The following is a 26214-nucleotide window of genomic DNA, read 5'->3' as shown; positions in this document are numbered from 1 at the left end:
AATAGATGTCAGGTGGTATCTCAGAGTTGTTTTAATTTGCATCTCTCTAATCAATAGTGATTTAGAGCAACTGCCTGTTCATATCCTTTGACCATTTCTCAATTGGGGAATGACTTGAATTCATATAAATTTGATTTAGTTCCCTATATATTTTAAGAAATGAGACCTTTATCAGAAGTACTGAGGGGCAGCTAGGTGGTGCAGTGGATAGAGCACCGGCCCTGGATTCAGGAGTACCTGAGTTTAAATCTGGCCTCAGACCCTTGACACTTACTGGCTGTGTGACCCTGGGCAAGTCACTTGACCCCAATTGCCTCACAAAAAAAAAACAAAAGAAGAAGTACTGGCCATAAAAATTGTTTCCCAGATTTCTGCATCCCTTCTAATTTTGGATGCGTTGCTTCTGTTTGTACAAAACCTTTTTAATTTAATGTAATCAAAATCATCCATTTTGCATTTCATAATATTCTCTATCTCTTGGTTGGTCATAAACTGTTCTCCTTTCCAAAGATCTGAAAGGTAGACTATTCCTTCCTCTCCTAATTTACCTATGGTTTCACCTCTTATATCTAAATCATGTATCCATTTTGACCTTATTTTAGTATAAGGTATAGGATGTTGATCTATGCCTAATTTCTGCCATACTATCTTCCAGTTTTCCCAGCAGTTTTTGTTAAATACTGAATTCCTATCCCGGAAGCTGGAGTCTTTGGGTTTATCAAACACTGCATTACTAATGTCATTTGCTACTGTGTCTCCTGTGCCTAGCCTATTCCATTGATCCTCCTCTCTATTTCTTAGCCAGTACCAAATATTTCTTAGCCAGTACCAGATAACTAGCATTATTAAGCACCTATTACATGACAGGCGCTATGGTCTGATCACATCCGAAGTATTATATTCAGTTGTAGTTCATGTTTTAGGAAACGTGGAGGTTATCCAGAGGAGGGAGACAGTCCTCAGAATAGTGAAGGGGCCTTCAGTTCATGCCATAAAAGAATCAGTTGAAAGAAATAGAGATGTTTGGTGAGGAGAAGACTTAGAAAGGACAGGATATCTGTCTTCAGACAGAAAGGGCTGCCATGTGGAAAACTAGACCTGTCTTGCTTGGCCCCAGAGGTAAAAACTAGGAAAAGGGGGTAGAAGTTGTAAGAGGCAAATTTAGACTTGAGGCCACAAGGATAAACTTCTGACTAATGAGAGCTCTTCACAAAATCAAATGGATTGCCTTGGAGGTAGAGGTCTTCCAGCTACAGCTAAATGGACTCCTCTCAAATATGTTTTGTAGAAGAGATTCCTGTTCAGTCAGTCAACAAACATTTATTAAGCACTTACTGTGTGCCAGCCCTAAATCATCATTATCAACAATGAACATTTATTAAGCACTTAACAATATGCCAGGGACTATTCTAAACTCTGGGGATACAAAGAAAGCCAAAAACATAGTCTGTGTCTTCAAGGAGCTCACATTCCAATGGAGGACACATCATGCAAAAAATTATGCAGGTGAACAGTGAAAAGGGAAGGAAATCTCAAAAGGAAGGCACTAGCAGTGTTGAGGTGGGGAAGACTCCAGCAGAAGTTGGTATTGGAGCTGTCTTTTGAAGGAAGGAAGAGGCTGAGGTGAGAGAGAGCATTCCAGCCATGGGGGTTATCTGAAAAGGCAGACTTGAGAGATGGGGCAAAGAATAGCAAGAAGTCTAGTACATAGGGGAGTACATAGAGGGAAATTATTTGTAAGGAGACTAGAAAGGTGGGAAGGGGCCAAGTGTGAAGGACTTTAAAAACCAGACAATTTTATATTTGATTCTGGAAGTAATGAGGAGCCATTGGAATTTATTGAAGGGGGATAATATGATTTCAGTGATTTATTTCCTTCCTTCCTCTCTCTCTTTCTCTCCCTCCCTCCCTCTTTCTCTCTCTCTCTCTTTCTTTCTTATGCTTCCAAGTACTAGCTAACTAACAAAGGGCTTTTCATTGTGGAGAAATAAAAAGGAAAGCCCTTTGTTAATTAGCTAATACTAAAACATTCTTCTAGGTATTAGATAGTTAACAAAGGTCTTTTCTTTTGATTTCTCCAGAATTATCAGTGGGGATTTTATCCTGGCAGATAGTTTAAGCCAAAATACACCTTCTCTGGTTAGTTAAAAAGTAACGGGGCAGCTAGATGGCGCAGTGGATAAAACACCGGTCCTGGATTCAGGAGTACTTGAATTCAAATCTGGCCTCAGATACTTAACACTTACTAGTTGTGTGATCCTGGGCAAGTCACTTAACCCCAATTGCCTCACCAAAAAAAAAAAAAAGTAACTAAGAAGTTACTTTTTAATTTATACATCCACTCTCTTACACCAGTGATACGTTTGGAGGGAAAATTTGGAAGAAAGTGAAGTTTCATGGCTCAATAATAAGCTCTTCTGTATTAAAAAAAATTCCTTGACTGGAAACATGAGGTACCACTGTAGTAAACATAAATAGTTGTAGAGTTGGTTGTCTCTACTTTCACTCCCACCATTCTCAGTTCTTAGAACAACGTCTGGCACAAAGGTGCTTAATAAATGCTTAATGATTGACTGATGATCATTCTTGCTCAGGCTCTCATTACCTCTTACCTGGACTATATGGATAGCTACTAGCTGGTCTTTCTACTTCCAGTCCACCACCCTAGTAATCTTCCTCATCCACAAATTGGACCATATTATACCCCTTCTCAAGAATCCTTAGTGGCTCCCTATTGTCTCGTGAGCAAAATGTAAGTTGCTTATCCTGGTATTTAAGGGCCCTCACCGTTTGAGTCCAGTCTCTCCTCACCTTCACTTACCACATTCCAACCAAAATGCAATATTTTCTGTTTCTGGCTCTCATTGTGTCCTTTCCCAAGAGCTTTACCATTTATGTTCCTGTGCCCCATGCCTGGGACTCATGGCTGCCAAATTTCTGCCTGTTAAAAGCATTTCTCTTTAAGTTAGCTAAAAGTGATGTCTTCTTTCTCAAGTATCTCTTGCCTCTCCATCTGACCTCTCGTATACTTACCAAATTCTCTTCTATCATAATTATTTATTTACCCATCAGACCATTAACCCTCCCCACACACATACTTTAATGTATTAGTCTCTGTTTTTTCATCCTTGTTACCCCAGTACTTGCTGAGGGCCTCAGACCTTGTAGGAAGGAAGGAAGAGGCTGAGGTGAGAGTGAGCATTCCAGTCGTGAGGGTTATCTGAAAAGGCAGACTTGAGAGATGGGGCAAGGAATAGCAAGAAGTCTAGTGTCCCTGGATTGGGGAGTACATAGAGGGTCTCTTGGATCATATTGTGAGCCTTTCCTTCATATATTTCCTTCCCTAGGGTAGTAGTCTTGTTGAAATATGTCAAATGTAGTAGGGGAACTGGGAAGGAGAACAAAATGCAGAATGACCTTGTTCTTTCTTTCAAGTTCAAGAATGGGATGAATAAGGAAGAAAGACCAATCTTTGGACTGAACGGGATTTCAAGTAAGGCCATCTTTCTTTCACTTTCGCTTTCGAAAATTAAAAACATTAGGTACCTATCCTTGGAATTGACACAGTCATTCCTTTTCCCCAGCTGTGTATTACATCACTAGTCAGAGATTGGGGCCCCTTTAAAACCCATAATAAGCAAACTGATTTTGATTTCTAACAACTTAATCTAAGGTGTGATAGAATTATCTGAATTTAAGTAACACCGAGTTTAATTCGTTACTGCCATTTCTTTGACTGTATTTAATGAGATATGAAATTTCTATAAAGCAAGGAATAAGACAAAAAATAGGATCTGGGGCTATACGCTTGCAGTGATTTTTATCGTCGTAATAAATAACATGGTCTGTGTTCCAAACATTGATTATGGATCACTGAACAGGAGGAAGTAAACTTCCATGATAACATGTCTCATTATTATCTAGAAAGAGCTGTGGATTTGGAGTTGGAAGATTTAAAATGGGTTCAAATCCAGGTTTTTCCACTTACCACCAGTATAACCTTGGTTAAGTCGCGTAACTTCTGGGAGCTTCAGTTTCTTTATCACTAAAATGAGGGGCATACACTACATGTGAACTCTGAGGTCCCTTCCAACTATTAAATGCTATTATTCCATAAACCATACCTCCCCCTTTCAAAAAAAAAAAAGATCTCCTCTTTTTCTCTTCCCCAGAAACTCTCCTTTCTCCTGGAGATTTTTTAGAAGGGGGAGGCATGGTTTATAGAATGATAATATATGGCATGCATTTCATATAGTCACACATGTATACATACTCAGATATAACATGTACACACAGTAGAAGCCTGATATGACAGTCTAAAAAAGAGGGATGACCCTCCCCTGTCTTTAACCATTATCAAAATGACAAAGGGGTTCTACTCTAACAGAAATATCGGGTGAACCACAGAAAGAGGATTCAAGAAATTTAGTGATTTCACTGACTTGTGTATGTCATTGAACTTTTGTGGCTCCAACTTATCATACCTAAAACAGGTATATATCATTATATAGGCATTGTGGTATATTATGGAGAGAGGCACTGAGTTTGGAATCAAGATCCTGCCCCTTATTCTGATTCTGCCATTAACTAGCTGTGCTATTATGGGCAAGACACTTAATGGGAGCAGTAGGGGAAGTTGGAAGGGGAACATAAGTACATAAGGTAATTTTGTTACTACCTTGTTAAATTAAGAAAAGAAAAAAAAAGAAAGAAACCTGTCTGGGCTTTGCCTTTTTTTTTTTTATCTTCAATATAAGAGATGTACACTAGATTTCAGTTCCTAGTATCACTTGACATTTCCTGATTCCTTCAATGTTTTATACCGGATCATTTCTTACGGTACCGTGATCCAGGGGTTCCTCATCAGCTGCAAAGGGGAAAAAAGGGGACATCAGACATGGAAGTTGCAGAGGGGGAAGGGGAAAAGGTTTAGCAAATTTGTTTTGCTTTATTTATCTGTGAAATTTGCATTTTTACTTTGACTCTTTTACAAGGGGTCATCTATTGGAATTTCCTTCCCAGATTTGCAACTTTTAACAAAGAAATGTACAACCTGAGCTCTCTGGCTACAGAGTAACTGAACATTCCACTTAATTTACTTATGAAGTGCCTACTGTGTACAAGACACAGCTGGGAATATAGAGACAAAGATGAAAAAAAAGAGCTTGTCTTCAAAGAGCTACTCTTTACTGGAAAAGCAAAGAAGCGTTGAAGTAGGGAACATTGTGTGCAAACAGCAATATTGTTTGGTGAAGAACTGTGAATAACTTTATTCTCAGCAATACAACAATCCAAGACAATCCCAAAGGACTATTGATGAAACATACTATTCACCTCCAAAGAAAGAACTGATATTGATTGAACACAAACTGAAACATGCTATTTTTCACTTTCTTTCATTTTTTTCTTTTATTCCAGTTTTTTTTGTACAAAATGCCTAATATGGTAATGTTTTACATAATTGCATATGTACAACCTATATCTGGTTGCTTACTGCCTCAGGGAGGGGAGATGGGAAGGAGGGATAAAATTTGGAACTCAAAACTATAAATAAAAATGTTTATTTATTTAAAAAAAGAAGGTATACTTTTTTCTTTTTATTATTTTCCTTTTAATGGATGGGATAAAACAAGCATTTCCCTAACAGTATAATAAAAAAAGATGATGGTACATGAGAAAAAAAAAGAGATAGGGAGAAAACTAGAATGCAGTCTTTGGGAATTTTGCCTTTATGTGAATAGGCTTAAATAGTGAATATTCATATAGTATTTTAAGGTTTCTGAAAAATACTTTCCTCTCACTAGCCCTGTTAAATATAGCGACATATACACATTACAGAGTCAACCATTGGGTAGCTAGACAAATAATTCTTGTCTAACAATGATGATGATGATGGTACTTTACTAAGCTAAGGAAATGGAGGCTCAGAAAAACAAAGTGACTTGCCCAAAGACATGCAACATTCCAGGGCCTGAGGTGGGATTGGAACCCAGGTCTCTCCCAGCTCCAGGTCCAGTAGTCTTTCCTCCTACCTTCTCACATTAATATTAAAAAATTTTAATATATTATTTTTTACCAATTACATGTAAAAACAATTTTAACATTCCTTTTTCAAATGTTGAGTTCCAAATTCTCTCCATCCCCCCACCCCCAGTTGAGAAGGCAAGCAATTTGGCATAGCTTATACATCACATTAACACTTGAACTCCTTTCTTTTCTCCAAGCAGAATCAGTTAAAACATCCATTCAGGAATCTGAAAAATCTTCACCTCAGGTACCGCTTTAAAGAAAAATACTGAATTCTTAAGAAATGCTTCTAAATTAATTTATAATTTGTTACAAGGAAAGCAGCAACAGGAAGCATACTTAGCAGCCTAATAGTGTTATTTTGGCTAACTGAGGGAAGGGGACTTGATAGCTGTAGGAAAGAGAAGAATGTACTCTTATTTTGGAAGAAATTAAAATGAATGCGTCAGCAGCTTGGATAAATGGGAAAAGTCAAAATGACCTTTTATCCTTCCTTTCTCAACTAGGTGACTACAATGCCAAGGAATAGAAGCAAGTGGGGATAGGGCTAGTTTACTTACTGCTGTGTTGTCAACCTCATTTCTTGTTGCTGCTCTAAGCTGTGGTGACAGAAGCCAGAGAGCTTCCCCTACTTGCTTTGGAAAAGGGATTACTTACATAAAGTCTGAAAGAATGCCTTATTGTGGCTGGTCAGGAAATATCTGGTTCAAAAGATAGCGGGAGATTAAAAGATAAACCAGTATAGAAAGTACCTCTTGGGAAGAGATACTAGCTAAAAATGTTAAAAATCAAAAGAAAACTGAAAACAGAAGTAGATTCCATATCTTGTAATAATTTCTCTTAACAGAAATTGCATCAATGGAAAGAAATTATCAACAGATTCTTCCGACATCAGAATTGATTGGCTAATCTATGGCAAAGTCTAGCGAGATTGGAACTAGCTGAAAAAAGGATTTTAAGGGAAATCAAAAGAGGAGACATGGCATATAGTTTGGGCCTGGAAGGGACAGAGTAATATTCAGAATCTTTCCTGGGGCAGCTAGGTGGTGCAGTGGATAGAGCACCGGCCCTGGAGTCAGGAGTACCTAAGTTCAAATCCTGCCTCAGACACTTAACATTTACTAGCTGTGTGACCCTGGGCAAGTCACTTAACCCCAATTGCCTTACTAAAAAAAAAAAAAACAACAAAAAAACCCCCAGAATCTTTCTTAATCCATTTTTCTCCCTTTCTAAACAGGTGGCTAGTGACATATACAGGCTACAGAGTCAACCACTGGGAATCTGTTTAATAATTGATTGTATTGGCAATGATGCAGGTATGTATTGGCCTTTTGAATTAATTGGTATCCCCCAATTAAATGGGACTCTTCAAGCTTTTATCCAATGCTGCTTATCACCTTTCAGCTGTACTGGAACTAAACAAAACTGTAGAATGGACCACTAGGGAGATGGTTGAACTTTTTTTCTTCTTCTTCTTTAGTGAATATGAATCCAGTAGAAATGCTTTGTTCTAGAAGAAGGAATTTCTTTTTTTTTTTTTTTTTTTTTTGCGGGGCAATGGGGGTTAAGTGACTTGCCCAGGGTCACACAGCGGGTAAGTGTCAAGTGTCCGAGACCAGACTTGAACTCAGGTACTCCTGAATCCAGGGCTGGTGCTTTATCCACTGCACCACCTAGCCACCCCCTAGAAGGAATTTATTTAAAAAAAAAGGAATTTCTAAAATATGACTTTTTGGTGGTCGGGGACTGTGAGGTACTGAATACTGTGAGGTGAAATATTTTCTGGTGATATTGATGTGGGATGGAATTTGGGGTCAGATCATGAGTTGTCCCAAAAGAATTACAAGACTCAGTGACTCAGTTTTATTGCAATACTGTGGGTGACCACAGGGAGAGAACCAGAAAAGTGGAAAGGTATCTCTCGAATAGTGAAAGAAAAGACAGTTATATTTATAGTATGGATAAATTGATTATCAGTCTCATTATAATAATCTTCATCTTGGGGAGGTACAGGGGAGGATTTATCCTAATGTGGAGTTCCTGGGGTCCTAAGCAAACCCCCGAGGTGGGTACCTTTTTCAGTGGAGGTGTGGTTTTGGGGTTTACACATCATAAGGTGAATCTGGGGACAAATTTGGCCTTTTCTACGAATGTCTCTTTCTGTTTCCCATGACTAGTTTCCCATTTTTCATTAGAATTTCTATACCCTATCTTGTGTCTTATTGTTATATGACCTGACCCTTTATGGTCCCGTTATGGGTACTGATCACTGTGGGTATGAGAACCTAGCATCCTGACTTGTAAGTTATCCATTAACTGGGGTCTGACTCCCTTTTGGAGCTAATATCTGAATTAGAGCTTGGATCTTAGGTTTTTCTATTAACCTCTTTTTGCCTCCTACATCAATATTTCAAGAGTAGAATAAAACAGATCTACCTAGGATCCACTGGATGAAATTAGCTAAAGATGATAATCTTTTTTGCTCTTTCAGCTCTATCCTTTGGAGTTAATCTGATTTTTGAGTGCATACATAGTTGTAACCTCACATCAGCTACCCATATTTAGGTCTGGATTGGTTTTTCAGTTAGAATTCTATGTCTGACTCAAATAGCATTATTACTCAGACAACCAATAAAGGTCAGGAAGCCAGTCCATAAGGGAGGCAAGAGGATGTTTTTATTCTTTTATTGAGAGAGACAGACAGACAAGAGACAGAGAGACAGAGAGGAACTGGTTATTCTGTGTCATTCAGTTCTCTTAAACCTTGGACATATTCTCTGGGTGTTTGAGAACTATTTTTCAGAATCACTTTAAAACTTATCCTGGGGAGTTTCCAGAAAAGTCAATCTTAAGAAGAGATTAAATAAGCACACATCAGGCAGTCTTAGATTAAGTGCTGTCCCCCATCCCTTTCCCTCCAGGTGTCTTCTTTTTTTTTCCCTTTTGGCTCAGAGACATGTGACCCTGCAAAGACTCTCTCTCTCTCTCTCTCTCTCTCTCTCTCTCTCTCTCTCTCTCTCTCTCTCTCTCTCTCTCTCTCTCTCTCTCTCTCTCTCTTTTTTCTCTCTCTCCTCTCCCTCTCCTTCTCTCCCTCTCTTCCCTCTCCTCTTTTCTCTTTCCTCTTATCCTCTCTCTCTCTCCTTTCCCTTTTTTATCCTCTCTTCTCTCTCCTTTCCTTTCTCTGACCATGAAAACCCCAATAACATTTTTTAAGATGTTTAAATGAATCTCCCAAGAGAGGTAAAAGGAAAGGTGGACACTGTTGTCCTTGAGCTGATCCACAGTTGTCAGGACCGGTTTTTTGGTTGTTTTTTTTTAAACATAGCTCTCTTGTATCATTCATTCATCATCAGGAAGATTGATGAAGCATTCATTGTACATAGTGCTTTGCTGGGCATTTCCCTCAGAAAATCCCACAGACCCAATGCCTGCCCTTTGTAGGAATGCATAGAGTCCAAGATTCTCACAGGCAGAACATCCTGTTCTTTGTTGACATCTGAATCCTCCTCATTCTTGGCTTATCTGATTTGAATTCCAGAGTCTCTACTTAATGGCTTTTCATAGCTCTGTTTGGTAAATAGCATCTGTATATAAAATATCTCTTAATGTTTGGATATAAATATGAAATAGATAAGAAATGATAGATACTGGTAGAAGTGCTGATTTGAGAATAAGAAGGAATGCCTGAGTCATACTCTCTGCCCCTTTTATAGATAATTTCAGTTCTTCCATTCATTCATGCTAGCTCTAAATATTTATTGGATGCCTTTTTGCATGCAAGACACTATGCTAGGCACCTGTGGAGGATTCAGAGGAAAAAGAAGTGGAGTCTGTAATCTAGTAGGGAAGATGACATGTCCACAAATAAGTATAAGATATCATCTGCTAAGTGTCATAAAAGAATGAATCGTGGGAATTTTTTTTTTTGAGTCGTGAGAATTTAAAGTAGAGAAAAATCATGATTGGCCAGGATAGGGGAATGATCAGGGATGAGTTCATGGATGAAAGTGGCATCTGAATTAGACTTAACAGGAGCTCAATAACACTTTGGCAAGTGAAGCTTGAGGGGTTGGGGATTGATGGAAGAAGGAACAGCATGTATAAAGAGGCAGAGGAGAGAGCGTGGACTGTATTCAAAGAGTAATAAATATCTAGTTCAGTTTATTTGTAATATTGGATAGATGTAGGGAAGGTAGTGGTAGATAAGGCTGGACCAGCTGCTTGGGATCAGATCTCAGAGGATTTTACCTGCTATAATAAAAGGCTGGATTTTATTTGTCAGGGAGCTATTGACAAGGAAGGAGTAATAGTCATTGATGTGATTAATTGCATTAATGTTAATTTGGTAGTTGGGTATACATAAAGTTACCTAGCTATGTCATTAGCTTTTATGTGACTTGGTTTTAGGGCAGCTGAGTGTCATAGTGGCTAGAGCACTGGGCCAGGAGTCCGGGAGACTTGAGTTCAGATCCAGCCTCAGACACTAGCTATAGGCCCCTGGGCAAATCACTTAATCCTGTTTGCCTCGGTTCCTCATCCTGGAGAAGGAAATGGCAAAACACTCCAGTCTCTTCGCTAAGAAAACCCAAATGGGGTTGTGAAGAGTCAGACAGGACCGAACAACAACATGTCAAAGAACTGGATATTTGGGTGGAGATGGTAGAAAATACTCTGTGTCACAAGTGATTGTCTCTGGTGTTTGGTCTGAGGCCCAAATTCTTTTTCAGCCTCCTGAGTAAAAGATAATCCTTGCAAGTTTGGAAGAATGGCTTTCTTTTTAATTTCCCTTCAGTCCTTTCTTTAAAACTTGCAAAATAAAAATAAAAATTAACCCCATTGCCCTGTAAAAAAAAATTAATGTTTTTGGAGATAGTGCTAAGCACTTGTCTTATTTGGGTTGTTTTTTTGTTTTTGTTTGTTTGTTTGTTTGTTTGTGAGGCAATTGGGGTTAAGTGACTTGCCCAGGGTCACACAGCTAGTAAGTGTGTAAAGTGTCTGAGGCCAGATTTGAACTCAGGTCCTCCTGAATCCAGGGCCGGTGCTCTATCCACTGCACCGCCTAGCTGCCCTGACCATATGCTTTTTATTGGCTTGAATGGCAAACCACTGGGCTGGGCTTTCTTATTTACCAGTCTTGGAAACTCCTCCCAAAATGATCTATTTTGCCATTTAATAGAAAGAGCTTTAGAGTCAGAAGACCTGGGTTGGGATCTTGGATCTGTTGTGGACTGGCTGGGGGATCTCAGGCAACTTCCTTCACTTCATGGGATTGAGAGATAGACACTGAGTCCACTTCTCTCCTTTTACCCCTGAGGGCTTGGCCCAAGGTCACGTGGGTGGTAAATGACAGGGCCTAGCTCCAAACCCAGAACCCTTTCCACTATACCCTTCTTCCTCATCTGTCAAATCGAGAGAGTGATAGTTATCCTATCAACTGTCCTAGGTTTGTTGCATGGGTTAAATAAGATGATATGTATAAAGAACACTGTAGACTGCTCCACTCATTTCAACCTGAGCATAAAAAGGACAGTCAGTGGGGAAGAACTGTGAGTTTTTTGTCTTCTCACCTTCTGATCAATATAATTCAACACTTATTAAACACCAACTATATCACAAGGCAGTGGGATAAAAATAAACAAAATCTCTGCTCTCAATGGGCTTCCATCTGTTCTTTTGTGGGACAACAATATATAAGTATCGTGTAAGGAAAACTGAAGAGGAATAGAGAGCTCTGACAATGAGTGGGGGAGGGGGAGTAGTTGGGTATACATAAAGTTACCTAGCTATGTCTATGAACTGATGTCTAGGTGGTGCAGTGGGTAAAGCCTGGGGCTTTAATTAGGGATGTCTGAGTTTAAATCCTTTCTCAAATACAGGCTGTGTGACCCTGGGCAATTGACTTAACTTCTCTCTGTCTCAGTTTCCTTAGCAATAAAAATAAAGGGGAATGGGTTTTAATGGCTTTGAAGGTCCCTTCTGACTCTAAAACTATGCTTCTATGATTGAAGGAAGACAGGGATTCTGAGATATGGGCATGAAGAGACAGATGGTTCAAATGAACACAGAGAACCAAGGACTCTGAGCTATGACTCCCCAGAGGTTCAGAGAATGGCTAATAATCTGGTTTGGCTTGAGTAAAGAGTTCATGAACGTCAGGAGTATGTAAGGCTGTGAAGGGAAATTGGAGCCAGGCTATCGTTGTTTGGTCAGGCTATTGTTCTGCTGTTTCAGTCGTGTGACCTCATTTGGGGTTTTGCCATGTCCTTCTTCAACTCATTTTACAAATGAAGAAAGAAAAAAAAGTGTGTTTCTTTTAAACAAATGAAGAAACTGAGGCCAGCAGGGTTAAGTGACTTGCCCAGGGTCACACAGCTAGGAAGTATCTGAGGCTGGATCTGAACTCATAAAGATGAGTCTTTCTGATTCCTAGGCCAGTGCTCTATCCACTGTGCCACTTAGCTGTTTGTTCCATGTGAGGCTAAAGTCTTTATATTATTCTGTAAGTAATGGGGAGCTAGTAAAGATTTTTGATTGGGTGAAGTGACATGGTCAGAGTTGGGCCTTAGGAAGGCTATTTTGAAGCTTGCAATATAGAGTAAGGGTGGATTAGAGAAAGAAGAGAAACTTTGGACAGAAAGACCAATTAGGAGGCAAAATTAGTAAGGCAAACTTGATGAGAGCCTGAACTGGGGTGGTGGCCAAGTGAGCAGAGGACAGAGGTGAGAAATGTTATAGAGGCAGAATGAATAGTACTTGTCAAATAACTGAATAAATATATGTGTAGCTAAACCATATTATATATGATAAATATATGAATATATTTATGTATGCTATACATATGTGTACAGATATGCATGTGTATAGATAGATAGATAGATAGAATGTATGGAGGAGAATAGTCAAGTGGGGAGGGAGATGATGAGTTTGAGTTTGGACACTGTCTTTTCAGGAAGACCTAAGTTCAAACCCTGCCTCACTTACTAGCTGCGTGATGCTAGAGAGGTTAGTCTGCCCGAGTTTCCTCATCTGTAAAACTGGGTTAACAAAAACATCTACTTCACAGGGTTGTTGTAAAAATGGAATGAAATAATGTATTTAAAATGCTTTGCAAACCTTAAAGTTATATGTAAATGTTAGCCGTTATTATCACCATCATCATTGTTACTGATAACAATGTCTATAGGATATCCAGGAGATATCCAACAGTCAGTTGTATTATTATTATTATTATTTGCCCCCCCCCCGGGCAGTGGGGGTTAAGTGACTTGCCCAGGGTCACACAGCTAGTGTCAAGTGTCTGAGGTTGGATTTGAACTCAGGTCTTCCTGAATCCAGGGCCGGTGCTTTATCCACTGTGCCACCTAGCTGCCCATATTATTATTATTATTAAGAGAGATTGGGCAGCTAGGTGGCGCAGTGGATAGAGCACCGGCCCTGGAGTCAGGAGTACCTGAGTTCAAATCTGGCCTCAGACACTTAACACACATTTACTAGCTGTGTGACCCTGGGCAAGTCACTTAAACCCAATTGCCTCACTAAAAAAAAAAAAAAGGAAGAAAAAAAAAAGAGAGATTAGGACTAGGTATATAGTTGAGGGAGTCATCTTCATAAAAGTGATATTTGAACTCATGAAAGCTGATCTCAGACCATACCCTGGGAAGCACAAACACTCAAGGGCCAAGAAGTGCAAGATATTCCAACTCAGGTGAGGAAGAAGGAAGGATGATATGGGAAGAAAAAGCATCAGGTTAGAGCAGAATTAGGGAGGAGAGTGTGCCTCACTGGGAAGTCATTAGTCTCAAGAGCTGCAAACAGCTCTAGGAGAATAAGGACTAAGAAAATGTAACTGATTTAGCTGTTTGGAGATTTTTATTGCCTGAGTATACTCCAATAAACAAAACCTCCTTAAGAGTCTCATTAATTTGGACTCAGACTAATTTATAATCAAACACTGGAGTAGATGTTAGTGAATCTATGTTTAAGAAACACTTTCTTTTTAAGAAATGATAGGAAATCCATGTAGTCCTATTACAATGCCTCATTGTGGCACAGAGGTGATGCTGGGTTCTCGGAGGCCATGCCAGTTGATCTCAAGTTCTGGTAAACCTACTGAGCTGGAAAGGCTTGGAGTATGACTTCTCTGTCTTATGAAGAAAGCCTAAGGTCCAGGAGGCTTGGGACCAGGTTGGCCTTACATTATTTAGGGGTTTTTTGGCCACAATGAGACTTTGTATTGACATGGAGAAGTAGGGTCCATGTGGATGACAGCAGGACACACACACCCCAATGAAATTTTGAAGTACTCTGAACATGTATGATAAACACTAATTATCCAACACACCATCTCTCAGGTTGAAACTATTTGCATTTTAATCAGAAAAATAACAAAATGTCAGCTATTTAAATAAATTAAAAACAAATGAAAAGAAGCAAATGGTTTCTTGTGTATCCCCTTCTATCTGTTTTGCTTATAAAAACTCCTCAAAGTCAAGGAGACCTGGGTTCAGTTTCTACTTCTGGCACATTCTGGTGGTTTGGCATTACACAAGTTATTTAACTTCTCAATCTCAGTCCAGGTAACTCTCTGGGACTAGAAATTTCAGAGAAGATGTCGTGGTAGAGGCAGTTCCTCTTCTGAGACAATGAAAAGCCTAGGACAGAGCCCTTCCAAGTGTTTAACCTTTGACTTTATTACTATGGGCTGGGTTTATAGTAGGCGCTCAGTAAACATTTGTTGGTTAAACATGTTGCTTGTGGTCTTGTTTACACTATTGATTTTAGACATGGTTTTTTTTTATACATAGTATGGGTTGAATGACCAGAAAATTCCCTATCGATGAAATCCAAGTGAACAAGAATTTAATATATTTATTCTTCTGAGACTGGTCTTAGCAAAGCCAACCCTTTATGGTGCATTTGTGATTGGTTCTTCCCTAGTAATTCAATGCTGAGGGGATAAGAGAAAAATTATTGATTAAAGGGTGTTTCTAGAAGCTAATTTCCTAAGAGAGTTGGGCACATGCAGTAGGGGTTTTTCAGGGGGGGTTTTTTAAGGATTTTTCCCAGTTCATTAAATTCTATTTTTAAAAGGTTTTATTGAAGGCTTTGGCATTTTTTAAAGTCCCTTAAGAGTCAAATGGGTTGTCTATTGTATATAAAATGCTATTAGTACCTTAAGTGTCTTGTCCTAGGTCCTGCTTCCTTCAGATCTAGTTATCACAACCTTTTAGGTTTTAAGATGTTTAGGGCTTCCTTTAGGGCAGCTAGGTGGCTCAGTGGATAGAGCACTGAGCCTAGAATCAGGAAGACCTCAGTTCAAATGTGGCCTCAGACGCTTACTAGCTGTGTGATCCTGGGCAAGTCACTTAACCCTGTTTTCTCATCTGTGAAATGACAAACCACTCTAGTAACTTTCTGAAGAAAACCCCAAAATGGGGTCGTCATGAGTCAGACAGGACTGAACAACTGCAACAAGGTTTCCTTTGTACTTCTGATTAAAATTTAACCCACTGCACAAAAAAAAAAAATTAAACCACTGATACGATTCCTTTTTCAACTTCACGGAGTTATTTCTTGACAGATGGTGCTCACTGCTCTTAGTTTTGATAAAATCCAGATATGTGCTCCCTCTCACTAAAACCCCACCTTGTAACTAAGAAAAACAGTTAAGCAAAACCAATAGACATTAAATGAATGATATCATGTGACATTTCATGCCTGTCCCCAGCCTCTCTACGAAGAGTAGAAAACTATGTCGTGTTATAGTTTTGAGTTAGTGATGGAAGGAATCTTAAAGGCCATTTAATCAATCTAGCCCTCTCATTTTATAGATGAGGAAACTTGAGGTCTAAAGTGGCTTAAAACCTTTCCCACAGTCTCCAGGTAGTTAGTAGCAGAGCAGGAATTTGAACCTAAATCCTCAAAAATTCAAGTCCAGCTCTCTTTCATTATTTCTTCTTCTTCTTCCACTTGCCCAGGGTCACACAGCTAGTAAGTGTTAAGTGTCTCAGGTCGGATTTGAACTCAGGTCCTCCTGAATCCAGGGCTGGTGCTTTATCCACTGTGCCACCTAGCCCCCCCCCAAGTCTCTTTCATGAAGGAAATTGGGCACTCTGCCCATGCTTATAGAGACTGTGCTGATAGGCCAATCAATCCCTTTATGTTTCATTGATACTTAAAAAAAACAACTACCAGTACTTCACTTCCCCGTGACTCTTTTCTTTCATTCCTAAAAGGTAAGAGTTAGGGACAGTTAGGTGAATTGGATAGAAGGCTGGCCTGGAATCAGGAAGATTCATCTTTTTTTTTTGCGGGGGGGGGGGGGGGGGCAATGAGGGTTAAGTGACTTGCCCAAGGTCACACAGCTAGTAACTGTCAAGTATCTGAGGCTGGATTTTAACTCAGGTCCTCCTGAATCCAGGGCTGGTGCTTTATCCACTGTGCCACCTAGCTGCCCCATGAGCTTCTTGTCTTGGTTCTGCTTACCTTGCTCTAGATTGTTTCATTTATTCAAATCTTTTCATGTTTCTTTGAATTCTTCATAGTCCTTTCTCAATAGCTCAATAAAGTCTGATTCCATTTTTATAATGCAACAAGTTTGACCTGTTAGCATTAGTTTTCTTATAAGGAATTAAATAAAATTGAAAACTCAATGCATAGTCAGGTCACTGACCTGTAATAGTTTTATTTGTAAAAAGAATTCCTTTGTTTTAATGAAAGCAAATTTGGAAAGTTATGGGTGTGTCTTATTTCATCAGCTATGCCCTTGTCTACCCTGTGTATATAGTGGGCAGTTTTATTTTGATTATAAAAAATTAACAAGATAATCAAATCCTCCTACTGACTCACTGTGTGTAGGTATGATGTCCAAGGACATAGATAAGATAATGGAAATTGGGAGGAGAGGAATTTATCAATAGTTAACAAAAAGGGCCATGAGCCAGTTTGGGGTAAGCTGTCCTCATAATTGTACTTCCAAATAATGGAGAAAAATAGCTTGTTTCAGTTTGAGTGAGCCCCTGCCCTCTATCTGATAGTAAGTGACATTTGTGGCTGTATTTACCATTCACCCCTTGGTGGTAGGTATTAGGACTTGCGTATGGACATACAGCTAGTAAGTCAGAGGTAGGACATTCCGGGGTTAGCACACTCTCTGTTACACCCTATTGCTTCCTTTCCAAATGACATATGGGATAGCTAACACGTATGCAGTGCTTACTATCACTGTGCTAAGTGTTTTACAATTATTATTTCGTTTGATCCTCACAACAACTGGGAAGTAGGTGCTTTCCTCATTTTACAAATGAATAAACTGAGGCAAACAGAGGTTAAGTGATTTGCCCAGGATCAATTACACAGCTAGTTCTCTCGTCTGAGGCTGAATATGACTTTTAGTCTTTCTGACTCTAAGCGCAGCTCTGTACTCTATGGCGCCACCCAGCTGCCCCGTGATGACATACACCCAGCTGTTGAAGGGGAAATACTTGGCAGTAACAGAAAAGTTTCCATTTCAGCCATTCCTATTTTGAACAGAACAGGCTAATTACTGATACCCTTATTTCCCCTTCTGGAAAGTGGCAGCTGAATTTCTAGGTACTTTCTTACTCTCTTGCCAGGGTTAAGTGGGTTATTTAGTCAGCAAAATGCTATCGGTACCTTAAGTATCTTGTCATAGGGTATACTTCCTTCCAACTTAGTTATCAGACCCTCATCACTAAGTTTTAAGATGGTCAAGGCTTTCTTTGTGCTCCTGATTAAAATGAAACCCACTGATTTAATTATTTTTTCAAATTTCAGGCTTCTTCACTGAGGTAATTTTTTTTTTTTGCGGGGCAATTGGGGTTAAGTGACTTACCCAGGGTCACACAGCTAGTAAGTGTTAAGTGTCTGAGGCCGGATTTGAACTCAGATACTCCTGACTCCAGGGCCGGTGCTCTATCCACTGTGCCACCTAGCTGCCCCAACTGAGGTATTTCTTGACAGATGATTCTCCCTGCTCTTAGTTTTGATAGACTTTGAACCTCTTTGGGGGAGCTACAACTGGTTCAGATTCAATTGAGTCACCATTTACTAAGAACTTACTCTGTGTGAGGCGCCTTGCCAGCCTGTGAGATTACCAAGACAGATATCAAGCCCTGCTCTCCAAGAGCTTACAATCTAAGTGGAGGAGTTGAGAGCTGCTGGGGGAGTCCGAGGAGAGAAGATGGTCACACTTGATGATGTATGTTACTGGTGATGTTTGTATCAAGATTGTAGGGAAGGAGGGAATAATTATTAGAAGAAAAAACGTGTACCATTTATGTAGTGGTTACTATCTGTCAGGCCCTGTGCTAAGTGCTTTTCAATTATTATCTCATTTGATCCTCACCTTGGGAGGTAGGTGCTATTATTATCCCCATTTTGCAGGTGAGAAAACTGAGGAAAATAGATTAAGTCATTTGCCCAGGTCACACAGCTAGTAAGTATATGAAGCTGGATTTGAACTCTAGTCTTCCTGATTCCAGGTCTGGTGCTCTATCCACAGTGCCATTCTCAGCTACCCTGGCTCATTTGACTTCGTATATTTAAATTCAACTCTCACTTAATCCAGGGATTGGTTTTCCAAATTGTGGTTTATCTGGGCATATTCTTCAGGGCTGACATCTTCTGCTGCATTTCCTTTGTCACTTCCCCACTTTCTGTATGATAAGCTAGGAGAAGACATATTCAAATAGGTCAGTTTTACTATGTATTAGCAACTAGTAGAAAGTTTGGTTGGGGAAAAAGTTGAAAGCATTGCCTGAAATGAGCTGTGAATCTTTGGTTTATTCTTGGTCCTTCTTTTCTTGTAGTTATTTAGAACCACCCTGGATAAATAAACTATTGTCTTCTGGCTCATTTCAGCCAATATGAACATTTCCCAATGTTTCCCTGACCAAGCTTTCTTGCAGGATGCCAATCAACAGTGAAAATGACCTTCATTAGAAGGAAGAGGTGAAGTAGTGGTATCCAAATATCTGTTGTCCTCAGTTTTATTCCCCTGATCCGATTCTTTCTATGACGTCTACATTAGATTGAGATTGTCTTTACGGGGGAATGACCTTCTTCCTTTGGTGAAGATTGGATCTGTTATAGTCAGTTTGTCCAAAGTTGAACTCAGCATCTTGCCCTAATACTCATATCTTCATTTCCCTTTCCTTTCCAAGTTTGAAGCCTCAACATTATCCAGGGGGCAGTAAGGTACAGTGGAAAGAGTTCTAGATTTGCAATCAGACAAGCTGGGTTTGAATCCTGGCTATATCCCTCACTGAGTATCTTAGGCAAGTCATTTAACCTTTTCCAGTTAACTGTTACTTCCCAAAAAATCTAGTAATTTCTAGCATTTATGTAGTGCATTAGGGCAGCTGTGGGGCAAAGTGGATAGAATGCTAGATTTGGAATCAGGAAGACCTGAGTTCAAATCTGGCCTCAGATACTTATGAGCTGTATGACCCTGGGCAAGTTACTTAACCATGTTTGGCCCAGTTTCCTCAAGTATAAAATGGAAATAATTATAGCACCTATCTCCCACATTGTTTCGAGGATCAAATGAGATATTTGTAAAGCACTTAGCACAATGCCTGGCACATAGTAAACACTATATAAATGTTAGCTATTATATAATAATATATTTAATAATAATAATAATAATATTGAACTTGGGTCTTCCTGAACCTGGATCCAACATCTTTACACTGTGTCACTTGGCTGCCTCTTACAAAAATACATAAGATTAATATATACATTTTTTTCTTCTTTCTTAGAAGGAACTGGGGGCAGCTAGGTGGTACAGTAGATAAAGCACTGGCCCTGGATTCAGGAGGACCTGAGTTCAAATCCAACCTCAGACACTTGACACTTACTAGCTGTGTGACCTGGGGCAAGTCACTTAACCCTCATTGCCCCACCAAAAACAAAACAAAAAACACCCCCCCCCAAAAAGAAGGAACTGAGAACTAGTGGCATCCCCCAGAGAGAAAACAGGAACTTAGTGGGCAACCCACAGGGTAACATGGGCTTTGAAAGATACTGAACTAGAAGTCTTTCTGCTATCAGAAGGAGTGGATAATAATGTTGGACAGGGCCCTAAAGCACAGGTAGTGAATGACTCAAAAGCCATGCCGATATTAAAGAAACCAAGTTGAAAGTCCAGCCTTAGGTCAGCTAGGTGGCACAGTGGATAAAGCACTGGCCCTAGATTCAGGAGTACCTGAGTTCAAATCCAGCCTCAGACACTTGACACCTACTAGCTGTGTGACCCTGGGCAAGTCACTTAACCCTCATTGCCCCACAAAAAACAAAAACAAAAAAGAAAGAACTTAAAGTAACCATCAGGGGAAATTCCAGCCTTGAACATTAGGTGAAGACCCTTTGCTTCACCAAAGGACAGAGCCAACCTTAACAGCAGCAAGTAGATGTGCTTCAGTTCATGTAATAGGTCCCAGAAGGAAGGGAAGGGGGGAAAAAGGGAAAGAAACAGGAGACAGGACTTGGAAGGTAGCTGCGAGATTAGTGCAGGATGGACTTGGGTCAAGAGAAATAATTTTTGGGAGTCAAGTGCTTCCTTCATTCAGGTGCCTGAGTGCATGGCTGGGAACTGGCCAAAAGTCAGAGGAGATTATCTGAGATGGAGGATGGGAGAGGGTAGATAGAGAGGGAATAGAAAATAAGACTAGGAAGTGGGTCCTGGGAGGGATTAAGGGTCATATTAGATCTGGAGCACCAACCATTGCTTAAAAAGTTTAGCATTCAGCCTAGACAGGATTGAGACACAGAACTGGACGATGGGACTGGTTGGTTGGCTTCTTAGCTTGACTGAAATGAAGCTACGTCTTGGGCAGTTAGAGGGAATCGGTCTCCCTCTAGTGGTCAATTTTAATAGCACCAGGACCCGACCAGCTCTTGAGTCTTGAAGGGAAGTGGTAGAAAAAAAGAATCAGGCAGAATGGAGAGTTACAGACAGGCTTGATCAGCTGTGGGTCTACCTTCTTCTTGCCTGCCCAGTCCCTCACAGCCCCTCATTGCACAAAGACTGCCTTTGACATGACTGTTCTAAAAATCAAAATAATCTAGGATTGACATTAGAAAATATGAAGGCTTCCTTCCAGCTTTTTCTTTTGTTGAAATATTTTTAAATTGACTGGGCCTAATTTGGGGGGCTAAACTATGGAGGACTAAACTGGGACTATTTGGCTATCTGACTTTGTTAATTTAATGTGGGCCGTTTATAAAGTTCCACCACACTGCTCCCAAACTGATAGACTAAAGATTAAGAAGCCTCTTAACCAAATAATCAAAGCAGTTTATTTATGAGATACTATTTAAAATTAGGAATACAGGGAAATAAAGTGTACAACCTGACTGCTTTCCTGCGGTCTCTTTCGTCTCTCTTTTGCACCTGCTGACCTTCGAACTTCTTGAATACAATAAGGGCCTTAGCTGCCTCCAGCCTCAGGGCAAGTTGCACTTTCCCTGGTTTGTATTAAGGCCCTTAACCTTGTCAGCCCGGTCTCTCCTTTTCCGAACCGAACTCTCCTCTGTCCTTGTCCGGGCTCCCCTCTAGTCAGCCTCTCTCCTAGTCCTTCCTCGAGTCTCCTTCCTCTAGTCCGTCTCCTCCATCCATCCCCTTGACCTCTTCTTGTCCGTCAGAACCCCTGAGTCTTGTCTATCTAGTCCGTCCTCAGCCCGTCCTCTAGTCTGTCCTTTATCTAGTCCGTCTCTCCTAGTCAGCTTCCCTTGCTCTAGTCAGCCTTCCTTCTTAATCTTGTCTCTCTATCTAGTCCGTCTCCTTTCTCCTTCCTCCTCTAGTCAGCGCCCCCCCACCCTTCTCTAACTCCCAGCTCTATATATACACCTTTTCTTCTCTCCACTCAAATCTCGGGGCTTCCTTCGCCCCCACAGACTAAGCTAATCTGCCAGCCAGAGCTGCATCTGGGGGGGGGGGCGCTCCAAGTTTCACGTGCCTCAGCACAGGCTATCCGGGATCCGTCTGACCTGGCGTCTTGTATAGCCCATGGGGCTTTTTCACTCAGCTGAAGCTGAGGAGGGGGAGAGACCCTGAGGGCCTAAGGCTTTCTAATCTCAGCCTAAAGATAGGGTCCCCAAATCAAAATAAATTTCCACACTTTGAAATCTTCTCAAATTAATGTTTTCTACTTTCCCCCCACCCCACCAGATCCACTAAAAGACACATTTATTTCCCTGGGGTTTGAAGTTCAGTATTCCAAACACCTGAGCACAGAAGAAATCCAGCAGACTCTTTATCAAGTTGCCTGCCTTACTAAACATCAAAATTATGACATCTTTGTGTGTATTCTGATCTGCCGTGGTGACTCTGAGAACATTTTTGGAATAAACCAGCCTTGCTTGGGATTGCCTCTGCATCAAATAAGGAAGTTTTTCACAGGGGATGCTTGCCCTTTGCTCTTGGGGAAACCAAAGCTCTTTTTTATTCAGAACTATGTGGTACCAGAAGACCACAAGGAGCCAAACAGTCTCTTAGAGGTGGATGGCAGGGTTGCCAAAGTATCTTATAATGGATGGGAATCCAGGAACTTCACTATTCATCAAGAAGCCGACGTCTTTTGGAGTTTGTGCAAGGTGAATGTTTCTGTGCTGGCGAGGTCTCCCACTTCACCATCCTTCTACCTGCATGGGCTGTCAAATCTCCTACGGGAGAAGAGGTGAGTGTTACTGACATCTCTTAGCAGGTGGCCGCATGGTATATCTGCAGGGCTACCCAGGAAGAAAAGGAATTTAGCTTTTTTTGTACACTAAGGACAACAGCAGTTCCTAATTTCTGGCTCAGTTATGTTCCAAAAGTTTTCTTTCCCAGTTGGTTATTGGGAACTCAGAAAACATTTTACAGTTGAAACAATAGTATAATATATGGGTCAGTAGGTTCCCAGGCCACTTCCCAAAGGCCTATTTAACTCATAATGGGGGGCAGCTAAGTGCCACAGTGGATAAAACACTGGCCCTGGATTCAGGAGGGCTGACCCAAGTTCAAATCCAGCCTCAGACACTTGACACTTATTAGCTGTGTGACCCTGGGCAAGTCACTTAACCTTCATTGCCCTGCAAAACAAACAAACTCATAATGTATATGAAGAATGGCAGTAATAGTACAATTTTATTTTCATCTGAATGCTTGTTATGTCTATGGAAAGAGGCTTCTGCATACATTCTTTCCCACTGCTAGTTTATATATTTAAAGCCATTCATTAGCCTGCAGTTCCCAAGTCAGGAATTGCCTGTATTCCTATGCATTCTTGTAATAAGGTTGGTTTGTTTGTTTTTGCTTAACTTTTTTTTTTTTTAGTGAGGCAATTGGGGTTAAGTGACTTGCCCAGGGTCACACAGCTAGTAAGTGTTAAGTGTCTGAAGCCGGATTTGAACTCAGGTACTCCTGACTCCAGGGCCGGTGCTCTATCCACTGCGCCACCTAACCGCCCCTTTGCTTAACTTTTTAAAAAGCTCTTCCACATCTTTTATCTCATCTTCACAACGTGAGGTAGACAAAGGGTATATTACTATTCCCATTTTAGAGATGATGAAAATTAGGTCTTTCTTCACCGCATCACCACAGGTTGCCTCAGTTGCTTAGCACCGACTTTAGAATCGACAGTGCCTGGCACTCACTTTTCTCTCTTCTCCTTTCTTCAGAGGATGCTCGCTCTTGACTCTCCACACTGATCTCAACAACAAAATCTATGACCGGAACAGCAGAGTGGCTCCTGAAGAGCAGTCTTCTATCATGTTAGAGCATACTCTGAGGAAGAAAATTGTTCTTTCCTATAGATGAAAGGGGAAAAAAAAGGTGAGGCTGTTGTGGGATGAGGTCAAAAGGGACTGAATTGATAGTTATGTTCCTTTCTTTTTATTCATATAAATATAATCTCAGGATTATATGAAACAGTAACTCATATTTAGGCACTTTGGGCAATCCAACACAAAAGTCATTTAAAAGGCTACTTGAATTTTATTTTTTATTTTATAAATAATAAACATTTTTTTTTAATTGTGAGGCAATTGGGGTTAAGTGACTTGCCCAGGGTCACACAACTAGTAAGTGTTAAGTGTCTGAGGGCAGATTTGAACTCAGGTACTCCTGACTCCAGGGCTGGTGCTTTATCCACTGCGCCACCTAGCTGCCCCTATAAACATTTTTTAAAAAGTTTTGAGTTCCAAAATCTGTCCCTCCTTCCCTCCCTTCCCTCCCCTCTCCCTGAGGCAGTAAGCAATCATATATAGGTCATACATATTATAATGAAAAAAAAGTTATCCAATATGAGCAGGCAGTTTTCAGACCAAGAAATCAAAGCTATCTACAATCATATGAAAAAAGGCTCTAGATGACTATTGATCAGAGAAAGGCAAATTAAAATAACTCTGAGGTATCACCTTATATCTATCAGAGTTGCAATTATAACAAAAAAGGAAAATATGAGTAGTTGAATATTGGTTGTTGGAGGGGATGTGGGAAAACTGGGATGCTAATCCACTGTTGCTGGAGTTGTGAAAAGATTCAACCATTCTGGAAAGCAATTTGGAACTATGCTCAAAGGGCTGTAGAATTGTTCATGCCCTTTGATCCAGCAATACCACTGTTAGGTTTATGTCCCAAAGATATCCCAAGAAAGAGAAAAAGACCTATTTGTACAAAAATATTAGTGGATAAAGCACCGGCCCTAGATTCAGGAGGACCTGAGTTCAAGTGCGACCTCAGACACTTAACACTTACTAGCTGTGTGACCCTGGGCAAGTCACTTAACCCTCGTTGCCCTGCCCCCAATATGTGTGTGTATGTATATACACACACACACACATGTATATATATATATATATTTATTTATAGCAGCTCTTTTTGTGGTGGCTAAGAATTGGAAATAAAGGAATCCTCATCAATTGGGGAATGGCTAAACAAGCTGTGTTATATGATGGTGATGGAATATTATTGTGTTATAAGAAATGACAAGCAGGATGATTTCAGAAAGGCCTGGAAAGACTTGTATGAACTGGTGTTTAGTGAAGTGAGAAGAACTAGGAGAATGTTGTACACAGCAACAATATTGTTTGATGAAGAACAGCGAATGACTTAACTATTCTCAGCTATATAATGATCCAAGACAATCCCAAAGGACTAATGATGAAACATACTATCCACTGCCAAAGAAAAGAACTGATATTGATTGAACACATGCTATTTTTCACTTTCATTTTTTTCTTTTATTCAAGTTTTCATATACAAAATGACTAATATGGTAGTCATATATAATTGCACATGTATAACCCACATCTGATTGTTTACTGCCTCACAGAGTTGGGAGGGGAGGGAGAGGAGGGAAAGAATTTGAAACTCAAAACTATAAATAAAAATGTTTATTTGTAAGAAAAAGTATCAAAACATGAACAAAATATATGTAACTTGTCAAGAAAATGATGTAGGTAATTTTTATTTATGTTCTAATATTTATTTATGTTCTTTTTTAGTTTTATGTAAGATTACAGCATTGTTCTCTTCTTTTTTAAAACATTAAGTTTTGTTATTTTCTATAGTTAAACATGCATCAAATACATGCTATATGCTTGGCAGTGAAGAAGCTTAGAGCAAAGTAGACGTTTGAGGGCAAGCCATGTGGTTTGCAAGGTCAGTTCCTTGGTGTCAGGAAGTAATGTTTGCTCGTGGGTACTGTCGATCAAAGCTACCAGCCAATTAGCTTGTGGATGGGATGTACCAGTTCCACAGAAGGCTTGTGGGTCGAAGAAGGGGCAAGGCTCGCTCTCTCACTCTTTCACAAGGACCTCAGGGGGGAGCGGAGTAGGAGATGCTAGCTCCCCGAGATAGATAGCTGAATCTAGGCCTCTTTCTCTCTCTTCACCAAATTCTTATTCTCCTTAATAAATGCTTAAAAGTCTAAACTCTTGCTAAAGCTTATAATTTATTGGCGACCACTCATTAGATATTTTAGACAGTATAGCTAGATAGCAACTTTACAATGTGAGGGCCAAAATTTGATATACGGAGCATTATTTGGGTGACTCGCCTTAATATTGGGGTCCCGGAAATATGAGGGACCCTTTTAAGTTTAAACTCCCCTCTGAACTGCCCTTTTTAGATATTTCTCCCAGGCCAATAAGAAAGAATCCTCTAAGCTTTAGTACACAAAA

General features: G+C 40.1%; 1 protein-coding gene across 7 annotated transcripts in view; it reads left to right on the top strand.

Moving 5' to 3' along the window:
• The window catches only part of CFLAR (CASP8 and FADD like apoptosis regulator), a 79978-nt gene that overhangs the window by 51901 nt on the left and 1863 nt on the right, over positions 1–26214 (top strand). For all 7 annotated transcript variants that reach the window (XM_043996898.1, XM_043996900.1, XM_043996901.1 and 4 more), the window contains 5 exons: positions 3436–3493; positions 6228–6274; positions 7265–7343; positions 22220–22727; positions 23710–23863. In XM_043996898.1, coding sequence (XP_043852833.1) covers positions 3436–3493; positions 6228–6274; positions 7265–7343; positions 22220–22727; positions 23710–23848 — 831 coding nt within the window. In that variant the 3' untranslated portion in view covers positions 23849–23863. The remainder of the gene's footprint in view (positions 1–3435; positions 3494–6227; positions 6275–7264; positions 7344–22219; positions 22728–23709; positions 23864–26214) is intronic.

The sequence above is a fragment of the Dromiciops gliroides genome, chromosome 3 (assembly GCF_019393635.1).
Source record: "Dromiciops gliroides isolate mDroGli1 chromosome 3, mDroGli1.pri, whole genome shotgun sequence".
Taxonomy (NCBI): Eukaryota; Metazoa; Chordata; class Mammalia; order Microbiotheria; family Microbiotheriidae; genus Dromiciops; species Dromiciops gliroides.
The sequence above is the reverse complement of the archived record's forward strand: the minus strand, read 5'-3'. Positions and strand labels throughout refer to the sequence as shown.